Source organism: Psittacula echo (assembly GCF_963264785.1).
Source record: "Psittacula echo genome assembly, chromosome: 3".
In the NCBI taxonomy this organism is placed as follows: Eukaryota; Metazoa; Chordata; class Aves; order Psittaciformes; family Psittacidae; genus Psittacula; species Psittacula echo.
This window is the reverse complement of record NC_137736.1, coordinates 29710659-29736714: the sequence shown is the minus strand read 5'-3', so window position 1 is coordinate 29736714 and position 26056 is coordinate 29710659. Positions and strand designations below refer to the sequence as shown.

General features: G+C 38.4%; 2 protein-coding genes across 9 annotated transcripts in view; both read left to right on the top strand.

Moving 5' to 3' along the window:
• The window catches only part of SYNJ1 (synaptojanin 1), a 62786-nt gene extending 53008 nt beyond the window's left edge, over nt 1-9778 (top strand). For all 4 annotated transcript variants that reach the window (XM_080612159.1, XM_080612157.1, XM_080612158.1 and 1 more), the window contains 4 exons: nt 1292-1362; nt 3665-3773; nt 4487-4710; nt 8910-9778. In XM_080612159.1, the coding sequence (XP_080468285.1) occupies nt 1292-1362; nt 3665-3773; nt 4487-4710; nt 8910-9764 (1259 nt within the window). In that variant the 3' untranslated portion in view covers nt 9765-9778. The remainder of the gene's footprint in view (nt 1-1291; nt 1363-3664; nt 3774-4486; nt 4711-8909) is intronic.
• A 1892-nt stretch (nt 9779-11670) lies between these two features.
• Nucleotides 11671-25405, top strand: LOC308218285 (cilia- and flagella-associated protein 298-like). Of its 5 annotated transcripts, XR_013956355.1 has the most exons (10): nt 12146-12215; nt 12485-12647; nt 13991-14158; nt 16463-16530; nt 18595-18753; nt 19343-19474; nt 21980-22075; nt 22163-22411; nt 23671-23734; nt 24525-25405. XR_013956355.1 is itself a non-coding variant. In XM_080612164.1 (8 exons), exons 2-8 carry the CDS (start codon nt 12509-12511, stop codon nt 22271-22273), a joined length of 873 nt encoding a protein of 290 aa, XP_080468290.1. In that variant the 5' UTR covers nt 11671-11780; nt 12485-12508; the 3' UTR covers nt 22274-22601. The 5 variants fall into 5 exon arrangements, 4 of the variants coding, with proteins under 4 accessions (XP_080468290.1, XP_080468287.1, XP_080468288.1 ...); XM_080612164.1 differs by lacking the exons at nt 12146-12215; nt 23671-23734; nt 24525-25405 and adding an exon at nt 11671-11780 and having other exon boundaries at nt 22163-22601; XM_080612161.1 differs by lacking the exons at nt 23671-23734; nt 24525-25405 and having other exon boundaries at nt 22163-22600.
• The last annotated feature ends 651 nt before the right edge of the window (nt 25406-26056 follow it).

Sequence of the window (26056 nt, the reverse complement as noted above, 5' to 3'; positions counted from 1 at the left end):
TCTAGTTAGATTTTGTGTGTAGAGTGCTGAATAGGGTTCTGTTCAAGCCGTGCCAGCAGAGTCATGTTTTGGAGTTTCTTCTTATCCCCTCAGGAACGTATCCCTTTAGCAAATACAGGTATAGCAATAAAGTCCTAATACGGTCACAGTCAAGATGTTCTCCTATATACTACAGTTACTTTTGGCTATATTGCTGGTTCATTTTTCTGAATTGGCAGAATTGCTAATGCATAGCTTAGTTCAGGTTGGAAAGGACTTCTGGTGGTTATCTAGTCCAATCTCCTGCTCAAAGTAGGGTAAACTGGTGCCGGATTGCTCAGGGTACAAGTTTCTTTACTGAGAACTGTACCCAGAAACCCATTCTAACCAGCTGTAAGAAAGCAGGGTTGTCTGAAAACTGGAAGCTGATTTCATAAACTAAGAGTCTTATGTACCACAGAGTATTCCTTCCAGTTATTGTAACTGACATGGTGATTTTACCTTCCTGGGAAATAGGCAACAGAGACACAAGCCAGAACCCTAAACCTCTTTGCCTGTTAGAAACTGTGCACTTGTCTGAGGTAAAGGTAATTTTTTCATATCTTGCACTTCACAACTTGAATGTTGCATACAAGGTCGTCATTAGCGTCAGCATGTAAATGGTGAGGTTGGTGCTGTAATACATTTATCCCATAAACAAAGAGAGGAGGTTCAGGAACTTTGGTATAGACTATGTAGGTAGCTGACCCAAGTATAATTACTGATGTACTCTTCTGATTGCATGATTTTTTGAATCAGCATGTTACGTAAGTTCTTTTTGTTTTAAAGACTGCTGTCAGAATTTTGTCAGAATATACTACAAAAGGAAACAACTTCTAGCACGACTGACAACACAGGGTACCTGTACAAGTGGGCATCTTTAGCTTGCAACACATAGGAGGTGACTTGACTTAATTTGTGATTAGAAGAGTCAAATTACTTCACATGTGCAATAGGAGAAGAGTGTGCTAGAGTAACAGCTTAGCTGATGGAGAGACTTAAATATGTAACAACTTTCAAAAACATTAATAATATCTTTTTGCTTCCATCTCCATTAGTGATAATGTACCATTGTTGTTTAATACCCATTTCTCACTCATCTAACAAAGATAATCTAATTTTTTTTTTCCATGCTTCAAAGCACAAAAAAGTCCTGGAACACAAAGAAAAGATAACTTAGGTAACACAGACACATGCTTTGTACTAATTATAATATAGAAATAAGTTGATTTTGAAATATATTCTAAGTCAGTGATCTCTAAATCTGTTCCAGTTCGTAATCAGCCTCCACCTTCACCTGGAATTTCAAGCACAGGAGCTGCTGGATATGGTACAACCAGACCGGTAGGTATTCTGTCTTAAAAAAATTTCTCCCCCAAGTTTCTACAGTTTATTATGGTGGCAGTGGGGTTTTGTAAGTCGTAACAGATGTAAGAAAACTGCAAAATTGACTAGTCATTTTACAGCTTATAGGAGTTAACTCCCTCAGCAGTTCTTTTCTGCTAACTAAAAATACCCTAGAATATATATAATGGACATGACTTTATTGTTTTGCACTCTATGCGGTCACATCATAGTCTTCCAAATAATACCACATTTTATGTCCACTTTCAAATAACAGTAGAGTCAAAAGTTATTCTTTGTATTATATGTTCCTGTTGACTAAGTTGCTGATTTCGTATGATAAAGTATTTTATTGTCTGCTGAAATGTATATCCTGATGGCAGTTAATTGCTTGCAGGCAGTTAATGTATTATATAGGCAGTTAATGTATTATATTGCAGATTAGTTGATGTGTAATGGAATTTCGTACCTTGTTTTAAAAATTATTTTTTATAAAGGCCTTAATGTAAAAAGTAGCAAAAGTTGGCTCTTTCTTAATTAGGGGAGGAGAGACAGAAGCAGAGTTCAAGAGTTTAAGTTAAATCCATAGAAATTTGTGTTATCAAAGGTTTTAATGTCCTTTTCCACATTCTAAATGAGCAAGAAACAAAAGAACAATGCGAGCTGGGCAGGGATATCATAGATCTTGTAGAGCTTGAAAGAGTTGTACCTTACTGGTATTGCCATTTTTATTGTACTCTCGTACAAGTATTGAAACCGCTGAAAACTACTGTTGAAAGCCACTTTTTGCTGATTAGTTTTCCTCAGAGACTGATTCTCACAGTGAACATTTGCACATTTTTCTTATTTTCACAGGCATGTAAAATGCCCTCTTTTTAACTTTTTCTCCAGTGTTTTTTTGGGCGGTAGTTCATTTCAAGGATTTCAGGACCAGGGACAGTAGCCATGGCCACTGCGTGGTCCTGAGGATTGTTTGGGCTTCCTTTCTGCTTCTTTTTCGTTCCTTTCTGATGTCTTTTTATTTTTAAAATATATATACATTTTAGTATTTAATCCTGTGATCCTTCTGCCTACTTTCAAAACATTCAAAGAAATGACAAATTGCATCTTGTCAATAAAAGGGAAGACAGAAATTTCAGAGGTTAGGTGGTTTAAAGCATTTAGAAAGTTGTTACATGGACTGAACCAAGCACAATGAATCAGATGTTATACAGTGTCTTCGAAGAAGAGTACATAAACTAGTAAAAGTAAGGTCAAGGATGATACTTTTTTTTTATGGAGAAGTTTCATTGCTTGTTTTTTAAATCACGTTTGTGTAGAGATTTGTGCAATAGGGTTTGCTGTAAACATACTTCTAGAACTTCCACTGTTGCTTGGATTTTATTAGAATACATCAAGTACCCAAAACTTGTGAGGAAACAAATCTTACAAACTATCTTGTTTCATGTTTTTGATTTTTTTCCTGCATTCTAGCATTTTTATTAATGCTTTTCATTCAGCTTTCAAGTGTGGTGTTTGTAATCCATGTGGCTTCAGATGTAATCTGGAAGAGGTTCCTATTTCTCTTTAAATACTGATGTAGACCTTTTAATTCTGTTTTATGGGAGCAATTCTGTTCCCAGCCGAGTAGCTTCTATTCCAACAAGTTTTGGAAGACTACAGCCTTCAGATGAGGCAGAATGTATGTTTCATTAATACTGTTTGCTGGGGAAAAGAAGTAACTGCCTTGCAGTCAGAGAAGAGAACTAACCATGGTCTTTTATCTTAGACTTTCTTATAAGACTTTATATATAAGACTTTATAATATAAGACTTTCTTATCTTAGCCTTTCACTGTATAAAATTGACAAAGCTGCTCCTCGCGAATAGCAGGCTATAATGATAGCCTAAAAGGTAGATGGTGTCTGCAGTCTGCATTGACAGTGGGTTATCAATGTGTCCTTAGGTGATCTCCAAATAAAGTAGTTGCTGCTGTTGTTTTTATTGCTTACAACAATTCACAGAGTTAGGTAAAACTAACTTACTAATACTGTCAAAATAATAAGTGTCTCTAACATTGTGCACAGGTAAATATTTATGTAAAGTTGAAGACTGTTGTAAAAATCGTTTGCTTTGAATTAACCCTCATAGTGTTTTGAGAATACATTCTTTGCTTTTATATGTGCATAAAAAATTAATTAAGCAACTGTTATCAAAAAATCTATTTTTCACAGAATCCTAATTATCCTGAATCATTTAGCAGTAGATGAATACAGATTCAAAGTAGAACTAAAATACTTTCTTTTTACCAATTATTATGTCAGACTATTCCACCTCGAGCTGGAGTTATTAGTGCACCACAAAGCCATGCCCGTCCCTCTGGGGGAAGACCAGCACCTGAAACTCAGACCAAACCAGCTGAACCACCAAGGAGTAAGTTTACCTTAGAAGTTAACTATGAAGGTCACTATTCAGTTAAGAGGTACTGTCTCTGGTTTGAATGCTTTGTTTACAACAGATGTCTTCTTTCTTCACGATAAATTAAGATTCTCAAATATAGTGAGAAGTTTGACAGTTTCTGTTAATCATCCAGGAGGATTGTAAACCCTTATTAGATAACAGGCAGCAGTCAGGTGAGATCTAGACCCGTAGATTTCATGCTATCATGAGAAACTTTGATCACATTGCTGTGTTTTGTCTGAGCACACTGGTGTGTCCTGTCATGTGTGTTGATTACTGAACCATTCTCTGCACTTGATCTGTAATCATAATATTTGGAATAGTGTTTATGTTTGACTCTCAAAGTGACTTCCAAAAATTGAATGTTTTTTTTTTAAATTGTATTAATATCAAAATATGCATTATGACTTCCAAAATACTTTTAAATACAGCTGAAGTACATTTAAGGATGATATGGCTTCTGGTTCTCTGTTTTGTGTCTATAGTAATAATTTTGAATAGTATGGTAATAATTTTCAGTGCTGAGCTTTTGATGACTTCTAATCTAGTTGCCATGAATACCTGCTGTTCTTGCAGCCCCTTCTTCTGCAGTTCTGTCCGGTTCTTCCACATGTTCTCATTCATGCCATTCTAAAGATTGCTATTACAATTCTTTACAATAAAAACCACTGCAAATATACCTGCAGGCTCACCATTGCTTCCTGAACCACTAAAGCCTCAGGCTGCTGGACCTGCTCAGCCCACGACCACTCAGACACCTCCTGTGCTAAAAATGCAGGAGCCTCTGATACCTGTGTCGTCACATCCACCTCAGACAAGTGCCCCACAAAGTCTGGAACCTCCACAACCACCTCCTCGTAGCCGATCATCTCAAAGTTTGCCTTCTGAATCTGCTCCTTCACAGCAGCAAGTACGTAAACAAACCCTTGTATATATGTTTTGTCATTATGTAAATTAATGGCAAGGAATGCTGTAGATTTGTGAGAAGAAACTCCTAAAGCAAGCAAACAAACAAAAATAAAGGTCAAGAGATTGGATTCAAAGATCATCAGGCTCAAGTAGCATATTACTTAATTGCTTATTGTCCATGAATTACTATAATATTAATACTAAACATCTAACTTAAGATTTCTTACAACTTGTGGATGTCTTGTTCTTAAAATTATATTGTCATTTGACAGCTTTGCATGGGAAAGAATTCAGTATGAGAAATGTAATTTTATAATGACACATGCATGACAAACGACATAGTAACTAGCTAATACAGGTTTTCATTATAAAGTAAGCTTTATAGATTGCATGATGTGGTGCTTTATGTTGATAATTCACTGCAAGAAGATGGTACTGATAGGTACTTAATAGAAATACATTTCTCCGCATTTCCCAGTGTCAATTAAAATACAGAAACATATCAAGATAATATGAAAATTGAACACAGCAACATTAATATTCTGTTCTGTGAGACCATTTAGAGTGTTATAAAAAAAAAAATACAACAAAAGAAAACAAGAAACTACTGCTTAAAAAATACAGAAGTAGGTTTTCAGTGTTGTTTATATATACATAAGTCTAAAGTTCTTCACTAAAGACCAGTGCTGTTAGCTTTCACAGTGTCAGGTGCTAGGTCAGATAATATGCTTCTTGAATAAAAGCACAAATTTATTGAAGCTGATTGATTTGTGCCCACCTCTGACCATAAGTAGATTTGTGGCTTTGTTTTCAGGTGTTCGGTGGTTTGTTTTATTTATTTTAAAAAGCTGCTCAGCTGTGGATATTTATAACTGCATAGGCTCGAACCAGTATTTTAGATTTTACTTTATATCTGAAGCCCACTTTCACTGAAGAAGTTAGCTAATGCCTATTTTGTACAGCCAAATTCATTCCTCAGTGAGTTGATTTTGAATTCTAGTTGAAAAATCTTTAAAATCTCTCCCTTTATGCTGAATCTCTCTCTGCCTGTTAACTTTTTTTTCATTTTGGAAACCTAGGCCAAAAAACAGAGGATATTTTTTAATATACAGGTAAAATATTAGGACTTTCTGTAGTTTGTTGGAAAGTATGAAGTGTTGCCAGTAGTGAATATATGTGGATGCATACAGTATTTGAGAACATGACAATTTTGTGAATAGAAACAGATTGCATTGTGTCACTTTTGAAAGCCGCCCATCTTCTAAATATAGTTTTACCATTAATCATTTTGTGAAAGGAGTGCAAGCAGTTGTTTCAAAACTACTATGAGAATTAAATTTGTGTCTCCACACAGCAATCAAAAGTAGGCTTAAGAACACTGTAAATGGCTGTTTGAGCTGTGTAATGCTATGGCTATGTTGTTAACAATATCCAAAGCAGATAGTTTAAGAGTAGCGCAGGCAGCTGTAATTTTCTCCACAATCAGATTTCTTTGATTAATACCAGCTGTGCAATGACAAGGAAAGCCCACTTTGAGCTTCATTGTCTCTCGTGTGTGTTTTGGGGGTTTTTTCCTTCTCTTTTCCTTTTCTTTTTCTTATGGATTTTATTTATTGTAAATTAAGGAGATTTTGGGTTTTTATTCAATTAGAAGTATTACTTTTTTTTTTTTCCAGCTTCAGTTGAAAAACTATTACTATAGATGAGTGATTATACCAACACAGTTTCCAGAATGAGGGCTACAATGCTTTTCATGTTAATAGATGGTTAGAATTAGAAAACCAATAGTCAGAAAATAGTACAATCAGCTGCACAATGAATGTCTGTGTGGGAATAATATCAGATTTGGCTTGAGCTAGGTTTTTTTGATTCTTAATGGTAGAGCTTGTAAGTCTTATAATAGTATACAACAGAGATTAAAAATCTAGTATAGTGTGTAATACGTATTTTTGGTTTGTATTCATATCTCAAAAAATGGCTTTGTGAAAACTTAAAAGTATTTTTAACATGGGGTTGCTTTGTTACTTGAATTTTCTTCCTAATATTCTTTCCTTTAATGTCTGTTTCTCTTTCACAAGCAGGAGCAACCATCAGGGTAACAGGTATCTGACTATTTACCAATCTTGTATGTGGTCTCTCCATCTATTCAAGCAGAAAAGATGTATGAATCTTGTTTTCATACATCTGTGGTCTCATCCATGTAAAAAATCACCTGTCCACATTAATGAATTGACTGTCATACCATAGTTTGCTTTTTCCTTTCATAATGCAATTCAAATTGATACTGTTAACTGTATTTATTAGTAGCATAGCAAATATTTTGCTTCATCTTTTATGAAACAACTGGAACCTCACGTATGTTGCTTAGCCACTGCCGAATCTCCTGGTCTCGGTCTATTTGGAAAAAAATGAGCAGGTTTTGGAGTTAATATTTCTCTCTAATACAAATAAATCCTGATGCAATTGCACTGCCAAAGTCTTTTCAAAATAAAACCCATATTTCACATATCTCAAAGAACAAAGAGCTTACTATTACCCAAAGTAAAATATACTGTCTACTACAGTTTTAAAAGTATTTGGTTTCAGAATTATTCAGAATTCTACAATTTTTTTACTTACAATAAAGAACAATTGGGATTCATAGTTTCTTTGTGATCTTGTACTTTTTGATCACATGGTTAATGAACACAGGGTTTAACCAGCTGATGCCAAGCTGCATTTGATTTATATTATTTCTACAGTTTTTCACACTTCCCCCCTCAGTTACTTGATGCCTTTGTTTTAACATTACTTTCTGAAATGCTTCCTATATATATATGAAAATCCCAATATTGAACTACTGTATTTATGGTTTGGTAACATTAGGCCTCACCTATTTTAGAAACTCTCCGATGTAGTACCAAGGAATGCATGTAACCAATGTTGTTGTTTCAAAAGAACCACCACCAGAGTAAATGCATTTTTGCCAGCATACTTCTTTTCTCTTGCCAGCCAATTCAAGCTGTAATTGCAATTTTTTAAAGGAAATTGCTATGCTGGATATATTGGGGAAAACATACAATATTCTTATTATTCCTGAGAGTCTCTAAAGCCTGTAGACTGATTTTGCATAGCTTCCTAGGCAGAGGATATGTGGAGACATACTTCAAACTGTTCACAATAAATGCAGTCAAAAAAAGATGTTTAAAGATTGAGGTTAGGCTATAATAATATTGTATTTTAGTGATAATTTTAGCTAGCATCCTAGTTCAACAAAACATTAGTTAACAGAATTTTTATGCTAAATATCCAAACTATTTGGGTATATTAAGGTGATATGTTAAAATGACAAGTTTGTGAAATTTGACTTCTCAGAAGCTGTGTTAACTTAAGCCTAATTCTTTGCATTCATTAAATAAGAGGGAGCTCCAAACTCTGTTCTGTCAGTGTGATGACTTGAGCAAAGGTAGATAGTGTACCATTTTGGACAGTTGTTACAAGGTATTAAAGTTGCATTGTTGTTTGAATACATTTATAAAAATGAGAATATTTTGTTTTAAAATATGAACAGTTTTGTGGAGAAAACTGTCTTCTCCATTTGGTATTATTCTAAACAATGATAACTTGCCATTTTAAAATAATATAAACTGATGATTGTACCTTGATATGTAAAGAAGCACTGGAGATGCCTACAGAGGCGTATGTCTACATAGAAATGTTTGAAGTGCATATACTAATAACACTAATTTTTCCTTTCATTGTGATGCTTAAATATTGCTTGTAACATCAGTGTTATAAACTCACAAACAATGAAACCTAGAGCTTTTTATTTCATATTTGTGCTGGGTTATCATTTGTTTAGAATACAATATAATTTCCTAAGTTTCTTAAACATTTTGTTATAAAATGTCCACTGGTGCTTTTGGCTAGGATTCTGACCTGCATGAAGTAGATTCCAGCTGCATCAACCAATAAGGGGGAAAAAATCTGTTTAACAACTAGTAAGCTTTTCTTCAGAGAAGGAGTTAAGAGTTATTGTTCTCCAGAAAAGAAGCAATTATACTACAAGTGCATTGTGCAAGTTACAACCAAATTGCATTGAAGTTTCAGTTAAAGCCCAGGAGCTTCTTTTCTTCTCATAGAAGAGTGAGAAATAGGGAGTTAGTAATAATCTCAAGATAGACAGCCACATGGTTATTAAGTACCTTGTTTTCTTTCCAGATTAAAACAAATGGAGCATACGGCCCTAAACTTGAAACACAGTTAAACAGTGACCCTTTTGAAGATTTGTCGTTTAAGCTGCTTGTGTCAAAGATGCAGACATCTGTCCGAAAATCACCTGTTCCAACTTTGAACCAGAGGGAGTTGATACAGTTGCCTTCAGCGACACAAAGAAATGCTGATATTTTGAATACTTTAAATTGCATGCCAGCGATGCCTCCTATTCCAACCTTTAACACATCACAGGAACATAAGCGCAGCTCTCCAAATCCATTTATTACTGGACTGAACTGCACAAACCCATTCACTGAAAGAACTCCTAATGCTGGAAACCCCTTTAGAACAGATACACAAGAGTCTGAAATAACTTCACATTTACTAGAAGGACTTGCCACTTGCAATCCCTTCTCTTCTCTAAATCCTCTCAGTTGTAATACTGGCAAGCCTGTATTTTCTGTGGATGCATCTGAAAACACTTTTTACTTGCCAGGTAAATCTGTCATGGTAAAAAATGTACAGCCAAAAGGATGGGTAACATTTGATGATGATGATGATAATTTCAACGTAAAGCTAAAGCCATCTAAAAGTGTTCCAGATATTAAGCAAATCAGTTCCAGGAAGTCAGATGGATCTCCAGATTTGCTGGGCACTGAACAAAATACTTTTCTTGCTTCAGACTTTAACTTTGATAATGACTGGAATAGAAGTTTGACTGATTGCTTCTATACAATGCCAGCAAGAAGACCACCTGCACCTCCCATACCATCAAGAGTAACCAGCAACAGATCCCCTGCAGATCCTTTCACTTTCTTGGCACCTAAGGTGTCACCAACACAAGATTTTACGGAAAGATAGATGTTTGAATATATAAGAGGTTATATTTGTTGCTACATTTATCCAGTAGAATAATTGGGCATTTGAGATTATTCTGTGTGCAATAATTATGTCAAATGCACTGAAACGTAACTCTGCTCGTAAACAGCCACTATTGTTTTGTGTATAAATTTTGAATATGTATATATGGTAGAGCACAAAAAATTGTCTGAAATGTATTAAAATCTCAATGTAATAGTGTTTGAATAGACAGAGAAAAGAGGGATGAGCTACTAATCTCATTAAAATATAGCAATCTTGAAAATGGTTTTTGCTTAGGGAGCCCTCCCATTTGTGTTCCTCTTTGTGGAATTTCTAGGAAAGAGGCTCCTTGCTGGTAGCCTTCCCATTCCCTTTTTACTGTTTTGTTAATTGATATTTATAAATCGATATTTACCAAAGAGCTGCCAAAGTTTATTGAGATTTGAATGTTGACAAGTATTGTTTAGAAGTTGTTTAATTTATAACAGAGGCTGTGGATATTTGTAAGGCATATATTTGAATGTGAGGCACAACAAAAGTAGTTTAATTTCAAACAAAACTTTGCTTATTAATATATTCAATATTTTAATTTTCTGTGTCAGTATATTTTAGCTGTTAAATCTTACTGTGACATACACTCACTAGCATTACTTCAGAATAACTGTTCCATATCATCCACTTACTATTATTTTAAAGATGCTTCCCCCCCCTCCCCCCCCCACCCCCACCCCATATTGGAAACAACTGATACAAGAGGTTTTCCCTCAACCTCTGAGAAGAAAATTCTCCATGGGTTTTGAGAAACAAAGCAGTCTTTATCAGTTGGGACAACATATTGGAGTTGGCTTGTCCCACTCTGCTCTTCTGCACATTAGATGGGTCCTATAGAAAGCTCTGAGGAAAGGAATCAGCAGCCATGTTATAACAGCAGACGAGATGGTCATCTTGTCTGATGGGGTTCTCCGCTCAGCATCCTCCCTGTCCGCAAGACTGACTGCTGTATTTGTAAAATCGTACTTTCAAAGAAAACAAGGAGAACAGTAATTATCTGAACAATATCATTCCATCACTTCTGCAGTTAAAACTGAATGAGTGACTTCCTCACTCAGTGACAGGGACCATTGTCAGTGTGGTGGTGCTTTGAGGCTAGTGAAGGCTTAGTCACCATTCTACATGCTATGCTATAAAAACATAACTCTTTGTGCTTTTATGATTTTCTAAAGCTCAAATGAGATTACATAAAATATGGCATGTTGTTATCCTGAGGCAATTTAAAGTAACCGATTTCCTTAGCTCCATTTACGTATGCTATAAAAACCCTGCAGTTCTCCTTGCAGTTCGTAGTGTCTTAGGACAGAACTTGTATACGCAGCTGCCTACTTTTATCCAAAGCTGAACATGTCACGCTGTTGTCATCTCTTGGGGGGACTGCAAATATATCCCTATATGCCTTGGCTTAATTGCGAACAAACTGTACTGGTTCTGCGAAACCAGGGACTGAAACACAACATACTAGCGTTATATTTATAGTAGCAAAACACACAGTGTCAGTACTTTTTTAAATGCTGTCAAAAGGTTATTTATAAAATAATCCACTCTTCCTTTAAACAGTGTATGGTTGGCCATGAGCTGCAGTTGGGTAAAGGATAGTGAGTTTTCTATTGCGCTTTGTATCCATTCAGGCCATTAAACAGCACTTGTACATTTTACACAGCAGTGGTATTATACTCCTTGAGTGCTTCAGTACGTGAATTCCCTTGTTTTAAACTGTTGCTATAAACATCTGTGTCATTGGTGTTTTGGTATATTCTTACATTATTTCAAAACAATTTTTGGGGAAACTTTTGCTAGTGGGAGTTAATGTGATAAATATGTTCTTCGTTGAGTATTTAATTACAGTGATTACAAACTACTGGCTAAACTGTACCTGGTATACGGCACCTCTACACTTTGCAGGATTACGGAGACTGACAGCGACGTACTGCAAACATCACCAGAAATCTCCAGAAATATAGTGTGTGTATATATATAGCTAACCACTGTAACGTGTATTAACGACAATAATTACTAGCAGGAGTTCTGAAGATACTGAGAATTAAAATTAGAGACGTTCCACACGTTTCCATGGGTTCTGTGTTCCCTGGGGTGAATCACTGTGCAGTGTAACGGCTTCTCGCCTGTGGCACGCAGCAAGCACAGCTCGCCCTATCCCGGAGCTGCTGCGTTGCAGCGCAGCACCGACCGCATATACCTGCCCCTGTGGGATTAGCTTCCGCTCTCTCTGTGCCGGAGACGCTCCTCGACCGCGGCTCCCCGTGCTCCCAGTTGGCGCTGGGACGGTGGCGCGGGCCCTTTAAGCGGCTCTGCTGACGGCAGCGGGAGGGCCGGAAGCGGAAGAGCCGGCAGGCAGGGCTTGGCGCCCGGTGGGCGTTACGGTTGCCCGCGGCTCCGGTGGGCTCTTGGGCTGGTGCGAGAGGGAGGGGGGAATGAAGGGGGAGAGAGAGAGAGAAAAAAAGAGAAAGAAAGAAAAGAAAGGAGAGAGGGAGGGGGAAGAGGGAGAGAAGAAGGACTGGAAGAAGGGAGGCGGCTGGGGAGCGCAGGGGGCGGCCTTTCCCACCGCTCTGCCCGCCGACCGCCGGTATCCAAGGACGCGGATCCGTTGCTGCGGTGGGCGTGGCTGCGACGGCCTCTAACGGTGCTCTCTTCCTCTCTCTTTGCAGGCCTGGAGTGGTCTCAGTTCCGCCATGGTGCGGCTGCACGTGAAGCGCGGCGACGAGAGCCAGTTCCTGCTTCATGTGTCCGGTAGCGCCCGCCTCGCCGACCTGGCGCCGCTCGTCGCCCGCATTTACAATGGCAGGTTGAAGGTGCAGCGGCTCTGCTCAGGTACCGGCACGCAGGCCTCCGCCCACCGGCAACCGATTTCCTCTCTCTCCCGACCCCCACCCCTCACACGCAGAGGTGGGCTCGCTGCCCTCGGCTCGGACGCTGCTCGGTCTGCGGGTGTTGATTCCCCGCTGGCTGCCGGGCAGGGGGCGACCTCGCAGAAGTTAAGTGCTTTGCGAAGTTAAGAAATGCCTATGAAATCCCAGTTTAGCAGCAGATAAACCATCTTCCCCTGAATTTATGAGAATGCAGACAACCAACCAGAAACGCTAAGCTATGTGTAAATTGCCACCTTCTTCTAGCAGCGTGGTTTAGACCTAGCCAGCAGCCAAGTACCATACAGTGGCTCGTTCACCTCCCCTTCACGCTTTCCCCCCCTCCAGGCGGGATGGGAAGGAAAATCAAAAGAATGTAAACCCCACGGGTTGACATAGGAACAGTCCAGTAACTAAGGTACAGTATAATAATGATAACAGAAAAGAATATAAAGCTACAAGGGGAAAGGGAAAAAAAAATCAATAAACCCAAGTGATGCTCAATACAATTGCTCACCACCTGCCAACCGATACCTGGCCCAACCCAAGCAGCAATCTGGGCCTTCCAGGTAACTCCCCCATTTTATATACTGGGCATGACGTGCTGTGGTATAGAATACCCCTTTGGCTAGTTCGGGTCAGGTGTCCTGTCTGCTTCCTCCTCACTTCCCGTGCCTCTCCTCACTGGCAGAGCATGAGAGACTGAAAAGTCCTCATGGACTGAGCATTACCTAGCAACAGCTAAAACCTAAGTGTGTTACCAGCACTGTTCTCAGACTAAATCCAAAACACAGCACTGCACCAGCTACTAGGAAGAAAATTAATGTTATCCTAGCTGAAACCAGGACACCTATTTTAGTAGTCCTCATGGACAAACCTATACGTAGCCCACTCACATATTTTCTCAACTGAAAAGAAATTAATTACTGTATAACAATAAAATGTTTTTCCCATTTTGAAAAAATTTGCTTTCCCAAAAGTACTTAGAAAAAGCTGTCAGCTAAAGCTGATTAAGGGAATGCCAAAGAGAAAAAGTTTATGGCCAGCAAATATCACGTAGATTTGTATACCTGCACTGTCATTTGCTATGTTGTTTCATATATGTGTGAAATGTGAATGTAATTGCTGCATATATGTCTATGTATATGTATTTATATACCTTACTCTTTATTCCATATACTTAGCTCTTTAAAAACTGAAGGCTAGGAGTAAGGTTTGCCTGCAAGTGCATAATGTGAAAAGCTTTTGTAAGTGGTATGTCTCAATAACACAGATTTTTTTAAATCTTGTTCTCTGAATGCTTTAAAGAGATGGAGGAGCTGGCAGAGCATGGTGTTTACTTACCTTATAATATGCAAGGACTGACAGATGAGCAAATTGAAGAACTGAAGTTAAAGGATGAGTGGGCAGAAAAGTGTGTACCAAGTGGTGGAAGTGTCTTTAAGAAGGATGAAATTGGGCGAAGAAATGGACACGGTAAATCAAATGTAAATGTTTCTTTTCCTATAAACACAGATAAGCTATAACATAGTGAGGAACATGAAAACTGCAATTTGGGATCTTTCTCATTTACCTCACTGTCCTGGAAGAATTAAAAACTGAGTAGGTACTAAGTATAGATTTGGTTTCAGGCCAGCATATTAGCCAGCTCATGTTCATTTGCTAATTATAAAAATCATCCTAGAAATAAACTATATTAAAGGCAGTTGTAGATTTTTTAAGTGCCAGCTATTTCAAGAGCCTGTTTCCACAATAGATTAGCTAAACTATCAGTTACTTACATAAGTCTTCTGTCTTGGGTTAGGACCTGGTCTAATGTTGATTTAAAAGCAGTGTATCTCTTTAGCACATATGCTGTCTAATTTTGTGACTGTAGTACTTGGAAGCAAACTTCAAGGGTAAAGAGTTATCAGAAGCAACTTTGACTGTTTCATAGAATCATAGAATAGTCAGGGTTGGAAAGGACCTTAAGATCATCTAGTTCCAATCCCCCTGCCGTGGGCAGGGACACCCCACACTAAACCATGCCACCCAAGGCCTCATCCAACCTGGCCTTGAACACTGCCAGGGATGGAGCATTCACAACCTCCCTGGGCAACCCATTCCAGTGCCTCACCACCCTCACAGTAAAGAATTTCTTCCTTATATCCAATCTAAACTTCCCCTGTTTAAGTTTGAACCCGTTACCCCTTGTCCTGTCACTACAGTCCCTAATGAATAGTCCATCCCCAGCATCCTTGTAGGCCCCCTTCAGATACTGGAAGGCTGCTATGAGGTCTCCATGCAGCCTTCTCTTCTCCAGGCTGAGCAGCCCCAACTTTCTCAGCCTGTCTTCATACAGGAGGTGCTCCAGTCCCCTGATCATCCTCGTGGCCCTCCTCTGGACTTGTTCCAACAGTTCCATGTCCTTTTTATGTTGAGGACACCAGAACTGCACACAATACTCCAAGTGAGGTCTCACGAGAGCAGAGCAGAGGGGCAGAATCACCTCCTTCGACCTGCTGGTCACGCTCCTTTTGATGCAGCCCAGGATACATTTGGCTTTCTGGGCTGCGAGCGCACACTGAAGCCGGCTCATGTTCATTTTTTCATCGATCAACACCCCCAAGTCCTTCTCTGCAGGGCTGCTCTGAATCTCTTCTCTGCCCAACCTGTAGCTGTGCCTGGGATTGCTCCGACCCAGATGTAGGACCTTGCACTTGGCATGGTTAACTTGTTTAATTTATTAATAGTAAATGTAGAGGTTCTGAGATACATTGGCAGGTTGTTTTTGTAATTTTGTGATGTCTGTCCCTGTATTCCAGACACCACAATGGCCCTTGTCAGTCAGCAGCCCTTCAGTTTACTCCAAATATCTTATTTGGGGGGCAGTAGTTTTTCTATCACAGCACAGTGCCCAACTGTATTTAAGCCTTTGCTGAACTTAAGAGTTTATTTTATAGCTAGACGTTTTCCCTCCTAACCGTGTTCTCAGAAATAGCTGAGTATCTTGTACATAGGCATGCAGACAAAGCATGGTTGTTAGCAGTTTCAGACCTTACAGTGAAAATTTGTATCAGCTTTAATGTAAGGACAGTAGCACTTTCACTTGTAGTTGTACTCTGTCATTTATTTGTTAGTGGAAGGACAACTTTGTAATATGAACAAAGGTATAATGTTGAACAGTGTGTAAATGTGGACCAAACTAAATACCATCAAATGATGCATTTAAGTGTTCAGCTGTGAATGGTATGATTTAATTGGATTTTTTTTGTATTTGAGGAGAGGCTTTTAATAATTAAAATAAGTAACTATGATATGAAATGCACATTGTATTTGCAAAACTGCATTTTACATTGGGTTGAAATTTTAATTGGAAAAAATTGGAAAAAAATCAGAAAACTCCAAGCTGTTGTCCTCAGTTAAAGCACATTGGCCAGTACAGCGCACAATATTTGTAAGTACATCATGGAAAAGAGATTCTTGGTTTTGGTTGTGTGGAGTATGAGATTATAGGCTTCCTACTTGGTACTTTTGTCCCAACTGAAGTTCCAAATACCAGCCAGGTTTATTTGTGAAAAAGTAAGTTTGGCTCTCCCATGAGAAATACTGTTTTAAATTAGTAAGAAATACAGCAATAAACTATCAAAGTGTTAAGTAGACTGCAACTTAGTAGTATCTCTCTTGCTTTGAGATTTAACAATAGTTCATTTGCTTAGAATAGAGCAAACCTGGACAGGCCATTTACTTGGTTTCTTTATACTAAGTGTGGTCTATTAAATATGTGTCTCTTATTTTTAGCTCCAAATGAAAAAATGCAGCAAGTTATAAAGAGGACAATAGAGGAAGCCAAGGCATTAATCTCTAGGGTAAGTTTCCTGAAGTAACATGTGGTATGTGGGACTTTCTTAATGGGTGCTATGTATTTGGGCAGCTTAACTAAAAAGAGACTTTCTTCAGTGCAAGAGCTGATAATTTTTGAGTAATAATATGTAGTGATGTGAATAGTGTAATAAAAACTGACATTTCTGTTAATGATTTTCTTAATGGCTTTTGGCAAGCTGGTTCAACAAGTTAAGGAATGCTATATTAAACTCCAAGTGAATGCTGGCAGCCAAGACCACATTGGATGATTAAATTGCATTTAATTTTATCCACACAGTCTTAATTTGCTATTGACGCATTCTGTAGGCGAATGCTTGTCGTGTTTTCTGGTGAAAAATTAACTTCATTCTGTGATGTTCCTGGAATAAAATACCTTTTGTTTGTTAACATAGTCTTTTGAGTTTTATATATAATTAATTGAAAAATGTGTTCTAATCTCTTAGATTAGGCCTTGATTTTGCAAGCACTTGGAATCCTGCTCAGTCCCAACGAGTTTGTGTATTTAAAGATAAGCATGAGGGTATGCCCTGATGGGACTGTGGTCTCAATTATTCAACTTCACTTTACCAAATCTGTAGGTGCTCCGTATTGTGTCTCAGCTTTCGGAAGACTTTGAAACACAATTGAATAATATTTATTATCAGATTTCTTTTCTTGTCAACATCTGCAGGTAATTTTCTCCTCTCTGCCCTTACAGTTCTGGGAGTTGATATGTGTAGAACTTTAAAACAGTTTTAAAGCAGTTACGCAAATAGATAATGTTACTGATTTTTTAGTTTTGCCTCTGTACTTAAATTGGCCTTCTTGACTGTTTTGTTAGCAGTGTCAGGTCAGTCATTTAGAGTGAACAGCTCAGTGTTTTCAAAGGCCTTGTGGAGGCAAGCAGAAGAGTGCCTGACAGCACTTCCAGTGAGCTGAGTTGCAGCAGACCTTTCCTGAATTAAGGCAGGATTTCAGCCAAATTGTTCTGAGTCTCAGCAAAAATACAAAATATACGAAATGAGAGATGTTTTAGATTAAAGCTTCTGGACTATAAAGATTTTCTCCAGATGGAATTTTTTTTTTTTCTGTTGCATTGCATCTCATTGGCTCTATTTCTAAAAACAGGGAGGAAATGAATATGTTGTTTTACTACTTGAGTCAAAAATATCTGCAGGTCTGGTCTCCTGTTTGCAAATCTACCCGGGTTTAAATTCCAACTATATACTATGTTGTCATTTACAATAAAAAGTTGCAAAATTCCCACGCTGCATGTTGACTTACTCCTGAAATTATTACTTCTACCATTCACTGGTGAATGAAGCTGAGGATCGGAGAAGCGGTTTGTTAGATTCATCACTTTATAATAATGTAAATTAAGTACTTGCCAGTTAACTAGTTTAAGAATGTCCACAAGGAGGCAATGTTCTCTTACTCTTTCATAAAACTTGTTACTTAAAATATTGACACTGTTAAATCCATAAGTAAAAACTTTATTTCTTCTCTTCCAGCTGCATCTTGTTTTTCCTCTATCTGTTGCAGTAGGGTTTGGAGTGATCTCAAGTACTTGATCTTGCAGATCTCTGCATAAGCTGTGCAATATGCCAAGCTTTACTCTTCTGCTCACATGTGCTCTATTTTTATTCCTCAAGTTTTAGGCCCCCTCTGTAGCCTTCAGTTGAATTCGAGTGTTTTGAATCACATTCATGAATCACAAGTACTTGGAACAAAAGACTCCCCATCCAGTTTCTGTGGTCAATATGCATACTTGTTTGAATGCCTGTATCCCACAGGCATTACTAAATGCTTCCTGCACAATTTAGTGAAGATATCTTTTTTTTGTTTTTTTTCTTCCCCCATCCCCTTCAGTGTAAGCAAACTGTATAGAGGGAGCAAAAGTGATGTATTCAGAAGTCAATATTCAAACAAGGAAATTAGCACTCGTAGTATCTTTGTGCAGCAGTTAGCTTTGCTCAAATATCCCACTGTTGAACCTTCGAACTGACTACAAAGCAGAGTCTTTCTGCATGTTTTTTTTAAATTACCAATGATCCTTGCCTGTGTTTCAGAAACAAGTTCAGGCCAATGTGTGTGTTAATATGGAGATGGTGAAAGATGCATTGGACCAGCTCCGAGGGGCTGTGATGATTGTGTATCCAATGGGATTGCCTCCACATGATCCAATTAGGATGGAGTTGGAAGATAAAGAAGACTTGTCAGGAACTCATGTATGCAGTAATGTATTTGTATTATATGTAGTGACTGGCTTAAATATGCTATTTAATATGCTATTAAAACATATTAAACTGTTCTCCATTATAATCAGTGAAGATTATTTGCACTTGCATGACAAATTTTGTTTTATATTTTTGTCTGATATCTTTATGTAAAAGCCCAGCAATAGCTTAACTAGAAATAAGATGAATTAAGTTTATTTCAAATGTTACACACAAAATCCAAGTAAGTCTAGGACTTATTTTAATTAGCTTGTCATTTCTTTCTAATGGCAGTATTGAGAATTTATTGACCAAAGTGCTTATGTTAAATCAAGATCTATGGGAATATGAAGGATAATGCTGTAGTTTAGTATGAGGAGAAGGATGCAGCAGACATATAGGGTAAAATTACAGTGGCCTTTCTGTTAGGAATTCCAAAAAGATTTTTCCAGAAAATTTTTATAGTTTTGAAAACAAACAAACAAACAAAACAAAAAACAAACAAAAAACCCCCAACCCGAAACAAAACAAAAAAAAATACCCACAAAAAACCCCCAAAACACCACCCCAGCACTTCACCTTGTTTGTTTATTTGTCACAGGCTGGACTTGAGGTTATAGAAGAATCAGAAGCACAATTATGGTGGGCAGGAAAGGAGTTGAACGAAACAAAGTTGCTGTCTGATTATATAGGTAAAAATGAGAAAACAACCATCATTGTCAAGATACAGAAAGTGAGTATCGCTGAGAGATTTCTTTACAAGTTACTCACCTTTGGCTGTCGTTCTCTGTAAAGAGAATTGTCCATAGGTGTATAAAATGGATTGTTAGTTTCAACTTGAGTATCTTAAAACTGTACATCTATTTTAAGGCTTTAATTTATTATGTTCCAAGTTTTTCTTTAGTAGTTCCTTTGCCTGTCAGTTAAATACTGTAGTTGTTATTTGTTGCTCCATAGCACTGTTCTAAAGTACAGCAAAGAGGTATTTAAAAATAGATGAAATACAATAGAAGAGTTTAAAAAACCTCAGCTGGCTCTCAGTTCCATGTCAGTGCAGAACACTGAACAGATGCAGTCATTCAGTCTGCCCAGTTTTTCTAATTATACTTGTGATTTTTTTCTTTCTTGCTACATTCTGGCCTTTAAAAAAGTTTGAATGTTTTGTGCATATGTGGTGTAGATAGGTCTTATCTCTGTTTCAGTCTGTTCTGTGTCCGATAGACAGTGTCTGTAACTCAGTAATTCCCTGCCTGTGAAGTCCTGAGTTTTGTGATGTCCTGAGTTTCTTGATGGCAGGTCAAAAGTGTCTCAGTTGCCTTGGAAATGTGGACATGATCTTCCAAAGTGTTTAGTGAGAACTCACTGGGTGCTAGAAGGAAGAAAATGCTGCTGGGCGTGTACCACCCAGTTGTGCTATTCAAGCTTCCAGCTGAACTTTTTTAAAAACAAATTAGTCTTCCCAGTTGTCAGATGTGGTGACGTAGATGAGGCCTTCTGCATTAATTATGAACTGGTCTGAGTCATAGAATCACAGAATGGTTTGGGTTGGAAGGGACCTTAAGGCTCATCCAGTTCCAGCCCCCCTGCCATGGACAGGAACAGCTTCCACTAGATCATGTTGCTCAAAGCCCTGTTCAGCCTGGCTCTGAACATTTCCGGGGATGGAGCAGCCACAACTTCTCTGGGCAACCTGTTCCAGTGTCTCACCATCCTCATAGTAAAGAATTTCTTCCTAATATCTAATCTAAATCTACCCTTTGTCAGTTTAAAACCATTTCCCCTGGTCCTATCCCTACGTGCCTTTGTAAAAAGTCCCTCTCCGGATTTCTTGTAGGCATCCTTTAGGTATGGAAGGCTGCTGTAAGGTCTCCAGTCTCCCCAGTGTCTTCCCTTCATCCTCTGGAGTAATGAGCAAAAAAGGAGACAAAGTTCTGCTGCTGACCCTCTGTTTATATGCCTGATGCTTCAGCAAAAACTAGTCATTAGGTCTATACCGGTGTCTCATGCAGTGGTCATGTTCTTGTAGTATCAAAATTAGTACCAAGCTACTGGGACTGTTCATTGTTTTTTTGGACAAAATTATTTTATACTAACTGTGCAGTTGTTTTCATCACTGGTGAGAATATCATACTCAAAGCAAGAGTGTTTGGTGTTTCCATTCATTTTCAGAGCTTTGTCAGAAGGTGCTCGCTGTGTGTATGTATCTCTATATACGTAAAGTCACATTCAGAGGGTGCTTTTGCAGATGTCGAATGTCTGGGAGAGCTTACTCATAGCTAAGAATTATTTTGGAGCTGCATTTCACTTCCATGTTAGCGAGAGCTTCTCTGCCCAGAGAAGGCATTAATGTTTATGGCAAATCTTACTATCTGCAGGTGTCTGTAATAGAATTCCTCAAAGTCAACTGATTTATGTGTTTAGAAGACCAGAATTGCTTTCTCTTTCCCATCAGAGTCACTGAAAACAGTGTGACAACTTAAAGCCATTGAAGTGTAGGCTCCCAGGAAAGTTGTCTTACTGTTTAATTAGATTATTTTAGTAACTCTTCAGAGAATGCAAAGTAGCATGAGGGTTTCCTCTCTGACAAGGCATGCTGGCATCGTTGAGTCAGAGAGCTAAAATAAACCACCTCAGACCTCCTTTTTTTTGTTCCAGAGAGGATTCACCATCTCAATTCAAACAATTCTGTTTGCTGTTGTTGACAGTAGCTGTCATCAGCTATTTTCTGCTGTGCGCATCATTTCTTCCATGAGGACACTTGCCTGGAAAAAAAAAAATCTTTTATTTGTAGTAACAAATAAAATGTCTTTTACTTGTCGTGTTTTGTAACTGCCTTCCTTCCCTGCTTTAATAAGTCATATGCCATCTTGAATCTGTATTAGTAGGGGAGCTAAAGATGGATGGGCCCATCCTGAACCATCTAGAACAACCTTAAACCAAAGAGATTTATTACTTCTTTTAGAGCGGAAGTTTAAGTAAAATAGACTCAAATCTTGTTTGCAGGCTCCACTGATGTCCACAAAATTGACAGCATGATTCAGGTGCTGAGATGAAAAAATTATTCTAAATTATTCTCACTTGAATGCAGCATAAGTTTCTCAACATTTATTTTCCTAAGGGACCTTACTAGATTTGAGAAATCCTTTTGTCTGAAGAAATGTCTTGCTGTCTGTCCATGGCAGCTTCTCTTTTGTACTGCAATTGCCATCATAAATAAAATTTACGATTTTCCTTTCAGAAAGGACAAGGAGCTCCAGGGCGTGAACCTCTGATTAGTCATGAAGAGCAAAAACAGATGATGCTGTACTACTACAGAAAGCAGGAGGAGCTGAAGGTAACAATGTCTTTTTAGTGCATGTGAGCTGTGCTGTTGTGGGCACTAACCACAGGTGATCTTCATTACTGCTGGTTCTGTTTACAGAAACTAGAAGAGGATGATGATGACTCATTTCTAAATGCAGAGTGGGCAGACAACCATGCTTTGAAAAGGCAATTTCATGGTGTAAAGGACATCAAGTGGGGTCCAAGATGAAGCTCTGCAGACACCTTTTTGCCTCTTTAAGCTGTTTGGTTGATACACTTGTTTGCAATTAGGAGTTATGTTGTGTGTGGTGGATTCTTCTGGTAAAAGCTGAAAGTGTCACTTTCAGAGCAGGTGCCTGTTTCACCGGTAGGTTTTCAATAGACATTTACATTTCTGTGTAACTGTAGCAGTCCTTGTCTCTGGAAAGAATGGAATCAATCCTGTTGAAGTTTGCTATTTTATTAGAAACTTGGAATTTGAATACTGAAATGTTAAGCTGTTTAATAGATAATATATCTAATAAATAAGCAATAGAATGTTTGGTATCATTTTAAGTGGTCTTTATACTTTATTCCTGATTCTTGTGTTTCTTTTAGATGGTGTGGTCTGTAGAAGGTAACTTATTTTATAAGAAATCAGTTTACCAGGCTAGTCCAGGGAAAGTCAGTGACTTTTATGTGCTTGTTTGCATTTCAATAGCTAATTCCAAACTGTCTCTTTTAAATGAGTTGACCTCTTAACAACTGTTTAAAGAAAATATTTTTATATAAACACAAATAACACAAAAATCCTTGGAGAATGCTTCATTTTCATTCCTTTGGTTCAGTTTCCATTGACTTTGGAAGCCAGCCGGTTGATCTGATTCAGTGTAACAAGCTATTAGCCCCAGTGCTTCCACAGAAGATTGACAGAAATTTGTTTACAAAAGTGTCATTTGCAAGTAGGTTAGATACAATTGGATACAATAAAAGCCAAATTTTACAGGGCTTGATCTCTACTGTTGAAGTACTTCTAAGATGATGACTGGATTAAAAGTGTTCAGTTTCTAACAAATCAGCATTTTAAAACTCAGAAATCATGAAATTTATTGGAGAGTGTTATGCTTGATGTTTAGTATCAAGACCAGGCTGGATGGGGCTTTGAGCAGCCTCTCTAGTGGAAGTTGTCCCTGCCCATGGCAGGGGGGTTGGAACTGGATGAGTTTTAAGGTCCCTTCCAACACAGACCATTCTATGATGATTCTATGATCCTGTTACCACTTCTAAAATGTATCATCAGTCAGTTCTGGGTTCAAGACTAATACTAGTAAACTTGAAGCAAATGTGCCTGGTTTTGAAGGGAGGGTTCTGATTCGGGATACCATATGACTAGTAGATAATAAAATCTGTAGAATTATCTATGTAGATAATTAATGTATAGAAACAAGTTGCTCAAGTTTTACATGTTTAGACTTCTGTGTCCTCAAATGAGATGCTTTTCTGTGGAGGTAGATGTGCACCCTCCTCAGGTCACTGAGCAGTGGAAAGCCAGGGCACACTGAAAATTCTGAGTGTTTTAAAAATGAGGTGAACTGATGTGGGCACTTGCAGCCAACAACTAAAATGATGTGTTCCTTCACACCCCAGAGCAGCTGTACCAGGGTAGAGGGAAGCTGAGAACATCCACCTTTTCTCTTCTGCAGCATGGAAGGTAAGCCAGCTAAGGATGCTGGTTTTGCAGTTTGCTATAGACTTCAGGATACCAAGTTACCCCTGCATGCATCTGCTTCTTTTCTAGCTGAACCAAACCTAGATCATGTTCACGAACTATGTCAGTCTGTAACAGGCAGTTGCTCACCAGCACCTTAAGTCAAAGTGCAGCAAGATGGAAGTAAATTCTATGGTTGTTGACTGTTCCATAAAGACACCTGGCTGTGACTCTCCAGATTCACAAACCTCAGTACTTGCAGCTTAAATCTTTCTGCTTGTTTGAGTCATTGTAAAATAGCATAGTGTTTTGCTAGTTGGTTTTTGGTAATGAAAAAAATATCATTTGAAGTATTAGTGTGGTTGAAAGAAACACTGATTAAGTTGAACTAAAGTGTTTGCTGCACTCACAGCTGGCAGATTGAACAGAGAAAAGAGAGTTAATGCTGTTCAGAACTATTAATGATGTTTTTAATTCAGCCACTGATCCTTTTAGGGAAGTTTGGTGTCTGACAGTCTTTGCTGAATATCAACTTTACAGTAACATGGTTTTTTTTACAAAAAAAACCCCCAAATCAATATATGGATTTTTCTAAGTTGCAAGACTTGACATATTTTATATTTAAAAACTACTTGGAATTATTTCTATGTGGCAAGAAAACAGGGTGTGTTTTACCAGAACGCTTTATTCTAGCACTTCATCAGATGAAAGTCATTGTCCTGTACAGCTCTTTGGAGATTCTGAACTACTCCAATAGCTCCTCCCTGAAATTTCTTCTTATCTGTTTGACAAGCTGCTGAGGACCACCAGCCCTGCCTGTGCATTTTGTCCTGCCGACCTGGGAGGGAGATATGCAGAAGACAGACTGTCCATAAGCTACCTGACGTGGAGATCTGCTCAAGGATCAGGGATTGCAACATGACCTTTCCTGGCAGTGCTCAGTTATTGGCATTTTTGCACCTTGGAACAGTTTCTTAGCAGGAGTGCTTATGTGGCTGCTCCTTGTCATTTGAAAGTAGCTTTTTTTAGTTACTTTTCATAACTGCATTGAGCTCAGTGGCCTTGGCAGGAAGCTTCCCAGATGTTTTGGATCAGTTATAATGACTGCTTGAAAATATCCAACTGAATCCTTCTCACAAATAGAGCTTTCATCTTAGATTAGTATTATTCTGAGGAGTTTGTTCTGTGGGCTCCCAGTCCTGTAAATAACTGATGTCATCATTGGCTTTTGGCCATTTGATTTAATGTCCTCGACACCAGGAAAATATTCAACAGCAGAGGAGGCAAAATGAAAATAACATAAGCAGTGAGGTATCTGTACTCCCCAGATCTCCCTTGTTAAAACCCACTGCACATCCATGACTACAAGTCACCGGTTTTCCATGGCAAAACGCTAAAGCATTGCTAGCACCTTCCTCCCAGCAGAGTTCTCTCTGCAACAGGCAAGTGTGGCAAAGGAGCACAAGTGGTTTTATTGTCTTTCTTAGGCTTGTGAGAGTTATTGTTTCAGTGAAAGAGAGACTTCTAAATTACCACTATACAGGGGATTCTGAGGAGGGTATCTGAACGGGACTTTGATTATGGTGCTTATAATATTGTCATTTTCTCTCTAAAAGTGAGGGGCAAGCAGGCCTAGGAAATAATTCAGGCAGAAGGAACTCCATTTTATTTTGCATACCTTTGACTGCTGTATTTGGCCCTGTTTTCTTCTTTAGCTGAGAAAACTGGCCATAGGATCAATGATCTTCTGAGTTCTGACAGCATCTGTGGATCTGCTGAATTCATTTACTATGGCTGAAATTGAATGAACTTGCTGGAAAAAGATGAAGGAGTTCAGGAACAAAGCGAAGCCTGTAGATACTTAAACATCTAAAGAATCTGAGAATTATGAGATAGGAACACCACACGTAGGTTTGCAAATTAGTGAAAGTGGTTTATCTTTCTTCTAGACTGTTTATTTCTGGAAGTTTGATAGTAGATGGGCCCTTCCAGAGGGAAAATCCATTCTCTATCAGAGGATACACACAGCAGAACACTGCTAAGATGTTTGTTCTGTGGCCGTATCACCATTATGATTAATGGAGGTTTGTATTATGTGTTGTGAGAGTTGCTAATGCCATTACAGTTGTTAATGTGCTGTTGAGGTTTCCTTGGACAGGAGTGTGAAAGGAAGCAAAGCACAGGCACTTGGCTCTGTATAGTGGCCCCAGCACTGCTTCTCCTCAGGAGGTCGGCTATGCTTCTCTGGGGGTGTGGGGTGGGTGCTGCTCTGCCCAGGGATGCTGCTGCCACTCCAGGACTGCCCTGTGCCCCATCAGTGGGTTC